The 12,559-nt window shown below is 41.6% G+C and overlaps 1 protein-coding gene across 1 annotated transcript in view; it reads right to left on the bottom strand.

Annotated features, from left to right (window-relative positions):
* The window catches only part of ADCY2 (adenylate cyclase 2), a 3,241,403-nt gene that overhangs the window by 783,862 nt on the left and 2,444,982 nt on the right, over positions 1-12,559 (bottom strand). The window contains exons 9-10 of the mRNA XM_069613724.1: positions 4,869-5,001; positions 1,250-1,426 (exon numbers count right to left, since the gene is read on the bottom strand). Coding sequence (XP_069469825.1) covers positions 1,250-1,426; positions 4,869-5,001 — 310 coding nt within the window. The remainder of the gene's footprint in view (positions 1-1,249; positions 1,427-4,868; positions 5,002-12,559) is intronic.

The following is a 12,559-nucleotide window of genomic DNA, read 5'->3' as shown; positions in this document are numbered from 1 at the left end:
TCCACTAAGATTGAAATTCTCTACTTGTCATCTAAACATGCTATGCCCTCCTCTCCCCCTCTTCTATTCTTCTCTCCTGACTACCTTCCCTACTGTGCTTCTGCTCACAACCTTGGTATCGTCTTTGACACATCCCATAACTTCTCTCTTTTCATCTCCATATCTGCCGCTGCAGCCAGAACTAATCTCCGAAACATTAGAGAAACAAGATATCTTCTTCCCTTCAACACTGCTAAGCACCTACTTTCGATCTGACTACTGTGCCAATCTACTCTATGGGCTTCTCGACTAAGTTTTTTCATCTCTCTGCAAAGTCAATTTTGCTGTCAATACACTCTTCAACCTTCCCCGCTTCACTTCCACCTCCTCAGCCCGCCCGTTGTCAGTCTGTTTATCTATGAGACAGAGGACAAAGTATAAACTCATTCTCATCATCTTTAAAACAATACCATGTCTTGCCTTACCCTATCTATTGCACCATCTCACGCCCTACTCCCCCCTCGCTCCCTCTGATCATCCTCAGCTCACCTCCCTGGCACCTCTCATCCCCCATACTCTGGAATGCTTGTCCTCTCCCTCTCTGCACTACCCCCACTGTATCTCTCCTAGCTCCACTCATTCTGGAGGAACACTTGCATAGCATTCTACACTACCATATCTCTCTGATCTCCTCACCCCTACCTCTCTACAACAACCCACCCTTGCATCCTAAACTGTAACACTTCATCCACTATCCATTTCCTATATCAGGATCTACTCTCCTTGTCCGTGGATCATGTTTCTACCTCTACTGCATCATCTGGTCTCATATGCACATCCTCTCACCCACTGTTATGGACACTGGTCCTCTGCTTTGAAAATCAATGTTAAAACGTTTTGTAAGGTTTTTTGTGACAAAATGCATAATTTCCCCTGTAATTTCCATTAAAAAAATAACGTGTGCATTAATGATAAAAAAATAATGTCAAACTACAGGCTAGAAATATGAACTGTTGCGCCATGTTCCATGATAGGTGACATAAGAGCATCTCCCTTAAAGTCAAAATACATGCCAGCAAATTGACAACATTTGTTTCGAACTATAACTACAACTCCTTTTGTTAACACTTTCAATTCCTTAAGTCGCTGCAACTCAACTTAGTCTAATATTTTGGTTACTTCAAACTGTGGGGACACAGAGAATTATCTTCAATGGGTAACGGTAACAAAAGTGAAAGCATTATCTTTAAAAACGAAAAAGAGCTCTTACTGTGGTGCTGATCTTGCCATTCTCTGTGGTCATGCTGTCTCGATGATGCAGATGGGCGAATGGTTTGGCTGCTCCCCAGGACTCCAGGTACCGTGTCATCCGGACCGATGCCCTCATCTTGGCCCCATCGAGAGTGTGCCTGGGCCTGAAATGGTGCTGAGGACTTCGACGTTCTCCCTGCATAGACAAGATACAATCATGAAAGACCTTATACACAGGTGCTGACTCCTGAAAGTTTGACAGTGTATGCAACTCACACTCCTCTGCAAACGTATCCTGGAACATGTATGCAACTCATACTACTCTTCAAAATTATCCAGGAGCATGTATGCAACTCACACTCCTCTGCGAAAGTATCCAGGAGCATGTATGCAACTCACACTCCTCTGCAAAAGTATCAGGGAGCATGTATGCAACTCACACTCCTCTGCAAATGTCTCCTGGAGCTTGTATGCAACTCATACTCCTCTTCAAAATTATCCAGGAGCATGTATGCAACTCACACTCCTCTGCAAAAGTATCAGGGAGCATGTATGCAACTCACACTCCTCTGCAAAAGTATCAGGGAGCATGTATGCAACTCACACTCCTCTGCAAATGTATCCTGGAGCATGTATGCAACTCGCACTCCTCTGCAAAAGTATCCGGGAGCATGTATGCAACTCACACTCCTCTGCAAAAGTATCCGGGAGCATGGATGCAACTCACACTCCTCTGCAAATGTATCTGGGAGTATCCCATCTATGCAGATCTTTTGAATTTATGCAATCCCCAATTTTATAGACCTGAATTTGCTTTTGCTTAACCTACTCCCACGCCTTGTTTTTTCAAGGAAAAAGTGTCCCTCAAACCTTCCTTAATCCCCACCTGCTCCCGTTATCCCTATTATAATTTTTACAACTTATTATTGGCCACAAAATGTAATTTCGTGAAATGAAATTGCTCTTTTCTTGAAATTATTCTTGTTAGAAATGCATAACCCCTCCCGTTATGAAGTTACGTCATGCTAATTACATGCCACAGTGTACTCTTAAAGCGAATTTGGCATTCTCTCTCTTTTGTAGCTTAGACATTTACATGATCTAAAAACTTTTACTGCCCATATACCATACTTACATTACTAGATGCCGTATTTTAATCTATTCTAAATTATATCTATAGATTTTTTGTGTGCATATCTGTGCATTGGGAATTGGGCATATGCAGGGCCCATCTTGTCTTGAGACCCGCTAACATTCTGTGTGGGGAAAGGAAGAGCCCCCGGGACACCAATGGAATAACTGATGTTTCAGCCATTCTAACTATGCATCCAAATTCTCAGGCTCTCTGAATCAATACATAAAGTTCAATATTACAAACATTTAATGTTACGGTGAGTGTTGTGGAACATGAAATGAGCACCACGTCCATTGTGCTTAGTGATTCAAACATGTAACCCTTTCATCAGACCTATTCATCAGATAGATCTGTTGTCATTTTTCGTCTGCAGCTGCATTACCTACAACATTTTGAAGGTGTATTGTTTGATCGTGATACATATTTATATATATAGAGGCTCGCAATAGGGTCTTTATCTTATGGTAGAGCCCCCCCCCCCGCTCCAAGCCTCTTCAGAAGTGTGAGGCCACCATCTTCCCTGCAGGATTCAGGTAAGTGTGCCACCACACATCCCTTTGCACCCTTTCACCCACCACATATCCCCAATTTCCACATCCCTCACAGACCCCAGCTCCACTTACCTTGCACTCCTGGCCCCATTGCTGTAATGGCCACCATGGAAAGGGAGAAGGGACTGCGTGTAGTTCCATTGTCACAAATTCATGGTGGCTATCTTGGTTTGTAGTTTTTTTTTCAGTTGAGAAATGGCAAGCGCACTGTCACAACTTGAAAAAAATAAATATTAGCATCCCGGTATAAAAAGCCGGGATGCTAATAGCAATAAACCTCTCGATGGGGGGTGCATTACCAGGTGCATTATCTGACCCAGTAATGCCTCTCCATCTCAGGGTTTATTGATTATTTATTAGGGGCATAGAGGGGGCAAGGAAAGGGGGCCCACCATTAAAAGAAAGGAGGAAACGATTGAATGGTCACAATCAAAATGTCCCGACAAAACAGTCCACATTAAAATTGCTGTAGGAGAAACCACGTAGAACCATCTATTTTATGTTCCCAGAATGCTCTTTGATTTTGAAAGCATGATGGAAACATTGCTGGTGTATTTTGAAAGAGTACATTAAAAATGTATCAGACTGTCCATCTCGGAATAATAAATTTCTATCATGAAAAAAAAAAATATATGGTTATTCCAAGTTTGACTAGTAATGCTCCTTTTTTTATTGAGTAAAGTATGCACTGGAAGATGATTTCCGTTTCTGTTTTCTGATACATGCTTTTGCAAACCCCCCGCAAGATATGTTTGTTTCCTCTGGTGTGCAGATGTCGGCAACAGCTGTGGTGGCTTCAACAACAGTGCACCTGATCATGCAACTCTCCCTCACAAAGCAAGATATGGAGACACACAGATACAGCAGTGGATATGGAAATATACAGAGAACAGCCTGTATGATACACATTTCCATCCAGCCCTCACAAAGCAAGAGATGGAGACACACATATATAGCACTGGATCTGTAAATATACCAAGAACAGCCTGTATCAAACACATTTCCATCCAGCCCTCACAAAGCAAGATATGGAGACACACAGATACAGCACTGGATCTGGAAATATACAGAGAACAGACTGTATGATACACATTTCCATCCAGCCCTCACAAAGCAAGAGATGGAGACACACATATATAGCACTAGATCTGTAAATATACCGAGAACAGCCTGTATCAAACACATTTCCATCCAGCCCTCACAAAGGAAGAGATGGAGACACACAGATGCAGCACTGGATCTGAAAATATACAGAGAGCAGACTGTATCAAACGCATTTCCATCCAGCCCTCACAAATCAAGAGATGGAGACACACAGATACAGCACTGGATCTGGAAATATACAGAAAACAGCCTGTATCATACACATTTCCATCCAGCCCTCACAAAGCAAGAGATGGAGACACACAGATACAGCACTGGAACTGGAAATATACAAAGAACAGCCGCTATCAAGCACATTTCCATTAAGCCTTCAAGTGTTTAAAGGATTTTGTAACATTTCAGGGGATAATACACCAAGAAGTTACACGTAGACTTGAATTTACTCCTGGATATTGACTGTTCAATACACCAAAGTGGTGAGAGTAATTCCAACCTTACTCCTCGGAAATGAACTGTAAATTATGAGTATGTAAGATTTGCTACCAGTGACTTATTTTGGAATTGAGTAGCCTCTTCTTAGGAGTAACTGCTTCAAGCGACCTTTTCATTCTGGCATGAAGTACGTTTTTACCAGAGTAAGACGTTACATGTAATACCACCAATTTTATCTTTAAGTGCACATTTCTGTGCCTTTTTTGTGAACACAGCACACTTTATATGGATTTCAGTTTTCTTTTAATGACCAGTAACTTATTCCTGTACTAAGTTACAACAAAAAGGCATTGTGACTGGTTTCGTTGCAAAGAAATGAATGCCCAGCACGGCCACTGTAAACGTTTACTAATTACCTTGGGATTGATAACGAGGAAGGTTATGACTCCATGCTCCTTTAGGTACGGGTCTCTTATTGGTCCATCTCCAGCTTCCACTTTATAGGCTCCATCCAAGTGCTCCAAAGTAACAGAGGTGATGTGGACTCGACTGAAATTAGAGGTTAAGGGCAGATCAGTACAAGCACATCACATTGCATTTTGAATTGTTCAGGTAGACTATTTAAAGGTCTTCTCTAACACAATAAACAATTCTGGGACTTTCTTTTAATTAGGAATTGCACTACCCTGAAAGACATGCTTAATTGAATGTGACGTTGAGCCTTAGAAATATCTTAACAAACCAGAGCATGTCTTTTCAACCATATGTTATACTGGCACAATATACTTTTGTTAAAACTGCACACCAAAAAATATTCTGTGCTATTCTGAAGCCATTACGGTTTCTGACTAACCACTAAGGGGAATCTTAAATCACACTATTGTACACAGCTAGTAAAACCAATGTGCCATGAAAGCACATGGAATATGTCCTGCTTCACATTATTGCATATTGTTGATGTGTCTTTAGGGGTGTCACGGTATTAGTTTTATGACGGTACAATAACCTTCTTGCCAAATGATGGTATATCATGGTTATCGCGGTATAGCAGGTGGAGTTAACTAATCTAAACAAATATTTTCTAAAAGGTCATAAATTGTCAGATTTATCATCACAAACAAAACCATGCACCCAGGGCCAGAATTGGGCTTTTCAACATACTTTCCACTGAAATGCCACCCCTTGCTTGCACCAAACACAAACGCACGTGTGGAGAGGAGGGGGAGGTGGGGCCCTGCTGCGACTGGCAAAGCAAACTGAATAGCTTTTCTTAAGTGGTCATTTAGGCTTTTAGCTCCCCCACTGGCTACTGGTGAAGATGAACATGTTGCCAAATTGATAATCTGCATGCCACAGATCAATGGAGTCTGATGGTAGTATACGCTTGTGCACATACACACACACACACGCACTCTCTCTTTACGTTACAGCCTTTAGTTTACTTCTGGGCCAAAAGGTGTTCAGTAATCACGGACATGTTACCCTTTGGTATGGCAGCAGGGAATACCCACAGAGATGATTAAATTTCGCAGTGTGACTTATTATATGTAAATTCAATGATAGAACAAGGGAAATCCGCCATTGTCATATGTTTAGAAAACATTATCCATTATAAATATATAAACCCCAAAGCCTCCAACCCAAAGTCCCGGGAGGATAGCTCAGCGGCAACATGCGTGCCTTGGAAGCAAGACGACACGAAGAAACACAGGTTCGATCCCTGGGTCCGCGCTTAGAAACCTCTGGGTGTTTAAGCATGTTATAAATACGCAACTAAGACAAAAACAATTACGCAACAAAATAAACAAAACCAATTTCTTTAACAGCGCCTCTAAGCCCTGGGGCTGTGTGAGCGCTTTAAAAAAAAATGTAAATTAAAAAAAGTAAACCCCTTTCCTTCTTGGCACTGTATTTATTCTTCCTATTGCTAACATGTTGATTTTGTGTCAGGCACGTTTGGTTTATGGAATGGCATTAAAACCTGCTCAAACTGAAACTACTTGGCAGACGGCACATCCAACAGTGCAAGACCAAGACTGCGCAGAACTTGCTTACTGCAGCCTTTCCAAATCAGATTGAAAAGCACACTTAACGGTATGAACGGTATACCGGTATAAACAATGTGACGGTTATTATTGTTCAATTAAGTGGTTCACGGTATCTTTAACGGTATACCGTAATACCGTTACATCCCTAGTGTCTATATCATCGATATATGTTGTTTGAAACATCAATTAACCATTGAAGAGCTCTGGTGGAGTCCTTATTCTGGTATAATGGCCCATACACAAGTTATTACCCATAATTTGGGGAAGGGTCCGTGCCCCAAGATATAGTGACCTCTCCCAAAGAATGTAAAGATTTTGTAATGCTTTACGCACATGGAAATGTGCAACACTAAAAAGAAACGTATTTCTATTGTGGGAGAAAAATGTAACAAACCCAACTACTTTTTTAATGGCTACATTGTCTTGGATAATCTGCATTACTCCGGGTCCACCTGTCCTGTCGCAGTACTTACAAAACGAAGACTACCAGTCTCCCAGACAGAAACCAACAAAGTTTTCCAGAATGTCCTGACTTTTCATCCACACTCTAAAAGGAGTATAACGCCCTGCCCCTCTTTGTCCTCTGCTTCTGTTTTTAATATTCTGAGACAAGGGGGGAGAGGTGGGTGGGACATAAGGCCTATGACTAGATGAGTGGACCAGGAGCTATGAGGATTATCATAAATATTTTATCATTACTGATCATCCCCCTTACTAGAAGATGTAGCAAGCCATGGCATTTTGTAGATTTACAATTACCTGTTATACAAGTGTAAGGTGCAAAGGATCTACCAGTCGGAGAGAGCCGGATCCAGTTAAAGGAAACACCACTGATGTGCTGCCCAACAACAATTGACCAACATACACCGTATTGAACAACAATTTACCACGGCACACTATTAGAAAGTTGCAGATGTACCAAGAGCCATATAACTCAACCTGTGGCGGGTAAAATTGAACAGGAATACAAGTGAATCTATCACCCCTAGAAATATGAAAGATGGCAGTTACAATGTTGCCACCTAAAACATATGAAAATGTCCATGCATACCAATAGGGTGATGATCAGAGTCAACTGTCGCAATCAATGAACCATACCCATAAACAGCCTAAGACCACCCAATTTACTGTTGCAGCAGTATTAGGATGGACAAATACAAACCTGCAATTAACTCACTATTTTCTCAAAGAATGAGCACCATTAGCTGGCCACCTGGAGACTCTAGGAGGCAGTGCTTATGAAAGAAACACTAAGGCAAAGTTTACTTTCAAGCATCAGATGCAATGTTACCCCTCAGCCATCAAACACAAACCCTTGGCACAGGAATATCATACTCAGTTAAGCAGAAGGAACAATATTAATGGAATTATACAGACACATTGGATATGAGGTATTGGACCAATGCCCCTGGACTGTAGTAGATGCAGCAAGCCATTACACGTGAGCAGAGAGGAAAACTGCCATAATTACCAGTAGTAGGCCCATTGGTATTACCAAAGGCACACAGAAATATGTCCCACGATTGTCCCAGAGAGGTAGAAAACCCGAAGGGCTTAGAAAATAGCATGGAAATCCAATAGTTCTCTTGTCACGCACTTGTGAATGGGGGATTGCACAGGGGCAACGCACTGCTGTTGGAAGCAAGACCATGCAGAGCAACAGAGGTTCTAATCCCAGATCTGCTCTTAGAAATCAAACTCAGGAATGGTATTAGGCACACTATAAAAACACAAATAAATAAATAAATTCCATGAGGCAGCAACTATGGTATGTTCACATGACATGATAATGACAGACCAGTCTCTATGAGCCTGTATTCCAACCAGCATTGGCTGGAAAACAGTTAAATCCTTATCATTACTGATCACCCCTCTTACTACAAGATGTAGCAAGCCGTGGCATTTTGTACTTTTGTAGATTTACAATAACCTGTTATACAAGGGTTGGGTGCAAAGGATCTGCCAGTTGAAGAGAGCCGGATCCAGTTAAAGGAAACAACACTGATGTGCTGCCCAACAACAATTGTATACCCCTAGAAAGATGGAAGATGGCAGTTACAATGTTGGCACCTAAAACAGATGAAAATGTCCATGTATACCAATAGGGTGACGATCAGAGTCAACTGTCGCAATCAATGAACCATATCCATAAACAGCCTACGACCACTTGGTCATAATGACAGGCCAATCTCTATGAGCCTGTATTCCAACCAATATTGGCTGAAAAACAGTTAAATCCAAAATCTTCAAGGGGAGGAGGGATCCTGCTGGTTGATAATTAGTGCCTCCTGCACACTGAGGGATGTGACCCAGGACCAATGGCAGGAGCAATCACTTAATATGTTTGAGTATGCCACTCTGAGTTGGAGATTGTCAAACCAACCATGGAATAGTAAACATACAATGATACATATAAAAAGATAATGCACGGCTACCATGTCCAGAACACAAACAATATAATCACTGGAAGTCAGTAGGAAAAATGCAATATGAACAGACAGAACCGGACCAGGATCTTGCACCAATGCCAAACATTAGAGAAACATGGGATCCTATTTCCCAAGTGCAAACACCCATTAGTTCCACTAACTAACCCATGTGGAGGGAGTTGATGAGTAGCCCATATTCATTGCTATTACTCCCTCAGTGACAAGCACACTTAGTGAGTTATTTCACCATGCAACTTATACTTCACCATAATTAGGACATAGGGGACTTCCATACTATTGACTCAATATACCATTGCTATGCCCTGTAGGTGGAACAGTCTTCAAAGTCTTACACAGTTGTACAAAAGTCATTCCGAGAGAAAGAGTGGGGCAGGTGATCATTCACTGACCTATAAACAAGCATAGATTAAACCAGTATTATACATGGAGCATTGTATCTCCTATGTTGACCTTTAAATACCTATGTATGCATTTCAGAGCTAGGAGGAGATTTGCTTGTTGAACTATCAAGACAGATCTAGAAAATGAAGTCCTTGGGTAGAGAGGAAACTTGACATGCATTAATAACACTATGAAAATCTTTAACCTAAAAATTGAGATATCGTAAGGGACCACCCCGATGTGCCCAAATATATGGCGCCAAGCTGCAGGCTTTGAAGTTAGAATGGTAGAGGTTCTGCAAGATCCTCCTAAAATAGATCCCTCAGCTGGGAATTGTCGGAAGCAACTGGGTTGTACGTACTGATGCGGCTTGACAGGTTTCCTGTGCAGAGACTCTTTCCTCTTACCTCTCAGAGCAGGTTACGGAGTGTCATGGTGAGGTGTGTGGACTGACACGCTGAAAATGTGGGAGGCTTAGTTGAGAAGGCGGCCAGCAAGGGTTGCTCTATGTGTGTCCAGCAGTAAGCTTGGGTGTGAGCTCACCCGTAACATATGGGAACACTTCCTGCTCTCCCGATTGCTGATACCTCTCCGTTGAATCGGGTTGGCTGGGTTGGCCGTTTCAAGCTCAAATGGTTGCAATTGATGCTCTGGCTGCCCAGGGATATAGCACGGTAAGATGGCTATTATGTACTCTTTGACCCTTTTATTTTCCATTATCCTTATTAAGTATGCTTTGTATTGCCCTAATTGAAACTGTGAGCCACAGAAAGCCATTGAATGCCAGAGACCTACATCTCGCTCCGGTAAAGCCTCCTTACAAGTTTGATTTTTAAGTGCTGCATGGGCTGTTTCCCTGCTGTTTGGTGGATGGCTATGGCATCACATAAGAAGAAGAAGTGGAAGGAGCAGATTGTGAGACACTGCAGAGGCTTTGAATAGCTTCCACGGTGGAGCGGAGCGGTGCACAGCAGAGCAGCAAGCTCTCGGTTTCCCAGATCAGAGCCTACAGGGCTTGTCTTTGCTCCCCCCAAATCCCCGGTTGAACGTGGAACCACATGGTTGAGCATTGTCTGACGTTTCCTGGAAATTAAATAGCTTGATTAGGAGTTGTGCATTCAGACTGTGCTACACTTGATTTGTCTTGATTAATCACATACACATTTGCTTGTGTTTGATAAAGTTCTAAGTTATTCTGTATTTGCCAAATGATTACTTGATCCGTATTGTATTAATTTGTCATGCAATTTCTTTCATTTGTCTGTATTTTTTGTCATACAGTTTTTTGTTAGTTTACTTGTATTGTTGTCATACAGTTTTTTCCTTTTTTACAGACTCTTGCTATGTGTCTCACAGTTGTTTTGCAGTATCTTAATACATCATTATTAAGCAAGACTCAATATACATCTCTCAACACATGTTTCCCCACAGTGGTTCCCATGGTTCATCAGGAGAGAGTCTGTTGTATAAGGTAGTAGACATCAGCAAACATGATACGCACAGTCTGAATGCATAAATCCTAATCAAGCTCAAGTATCAAATATTGTTACGGTCGGAATAAGAGTGCATGACGTGCTGATAACAGCGTAACTATAACATAAAAAAAGCACACTACTAAAGTGGACTCGCCCGCGGGAGGGATAAAAGCTGATTGTGACCGGAAATTAGGTATACAAATTGGAAATTGAATAGTGCTGTTGCGCTGGTCCCAACATCAGTATGAAAGAAGGTGACCTCTATGGCGAACCAAATTACTGGAGGGTTCAATCCGGCCTGCTGACTTCCGGAAGGAGGCAGGGACTGTGGGTCTGCACAGCATTTGAGCTGCCTCTTTCTTTATATACTCCTCCATATTTACTCAAAACCACTCTGAATTGTATCTTTTGCACAGCTGCGCCACAGTGCAAATCCTGCAGCGGTCAGAACAATCAAATATTGTATGTGGCACACTCATCAGGAGCTTTTCCCGAGGACGGTCACCTACACATTTTGGGCTCAGAATTGCCTTTATTGGCAGCAAGGTTGCAGAAAGGAGATTAAACTAACAATCAATTGACATCATCTCAGCTTAACCACCACCTTAACATAGCAAAGCAATTTAGAAGACTGTGTGCACTGAGTCAGTCGATGTAACATTTGCGAGCTCCGTCTCTACCTCAGGCCACTCATTTTCAGCTCTATAAAAGTATACATTTGAACCTTAGTTGAATTTGCACACCTGGAGAGCTATCCTTCTTTGTCATTTACTTAATTTATTACCAAGATGCTGCACCTCTCTAAGTTTGATGATTTGTGGATAAGTGACAGTGTCTATCGTCTAGGCCTTTGAGCTGCCTTTTTATTCATAAACAGCATTTTTACTTACTCTTGTGCACAAGCACTTTAGCACGCTAACACTTTAATGCCCTACTCATTAGTATACAGAGAAAGTGCAGGTCTATTCTAGGGGGCCGTGTGGTAAGCTCCTGGTACTCCTGATTAGAACATAATTTGGTCTGGTGTAAGTAGAAAAGTCATTTTATGGAAATAGCGGAACGAAAGCGAGATTTGTTTTAAGCCAGGACATTGATGAATTAATGAATTTGCTTAAATTGGCATATTAGAGTTTTTATACCGTAATATGTTATTAAGCCAAGTGTTTTAGCTTGTGATTTTTGTAAAAATGTACATGCTGTTTACGCTTTCATATTCTAATGTATTGGAATGTTACTGTATTTTAGCATATCTCCTTTTATGAAGTTATGGGTTTTAATATGTTTCTTTTAACTATGTATACTGGCCTACCGGCATCATTTTTAAAAATTAAGCACTTTCACATTTTATATCTCACATTAACCCTGTTCTTGCATTTCTAACACATAATGAGGAAAAAGAAAAGCTGCAGACCAAATCGGATCATTTGAAGGGGAGAAAACAGGAGGAAAGCATCAGCATTAACGGAACACCGAAAATTGTACACTGGAAATTGTGAGCACGTTGGAGGATTATTTGAGAGGGATGTCCAGGAAATTAGAAGAACATACAAAAATAGCAGAAAGGGCTCTTGTCCGGACATTAAAAAGTTCCCCTCGAGCAAGGACCAGGGGGAGGCTAATTTACCATGGAATACTCGACTGGGCGTAAAACTGCTACTGTTGACAGCGTCATACTTGGGTTAGACCACCACATGCTTCACAAAGGAACTGAACCTATAACCTCCATCTCTAATATGAGGGTTAAGACGCAAAA

This window comes from Ambystoma mexicanum, chromosome 5p, assembly GCF_040938575.1.
Source record: "Ambystoma mexicanum isolate Mex_15411 chromosome 5p, UKY_AmexF1_1, whole genome shotgun sequence".
NCBI classification, from domain to species: domain Eukaryota; kingdom Metazoa; phylum Chordata; class Amphibia; order Caudata; family Ambystomatidae; genus Ambystoma; species Ambystoma mexicanum.
This window is presented reverse-complemented; position numbering and strand designations above follow the sequence as displayed.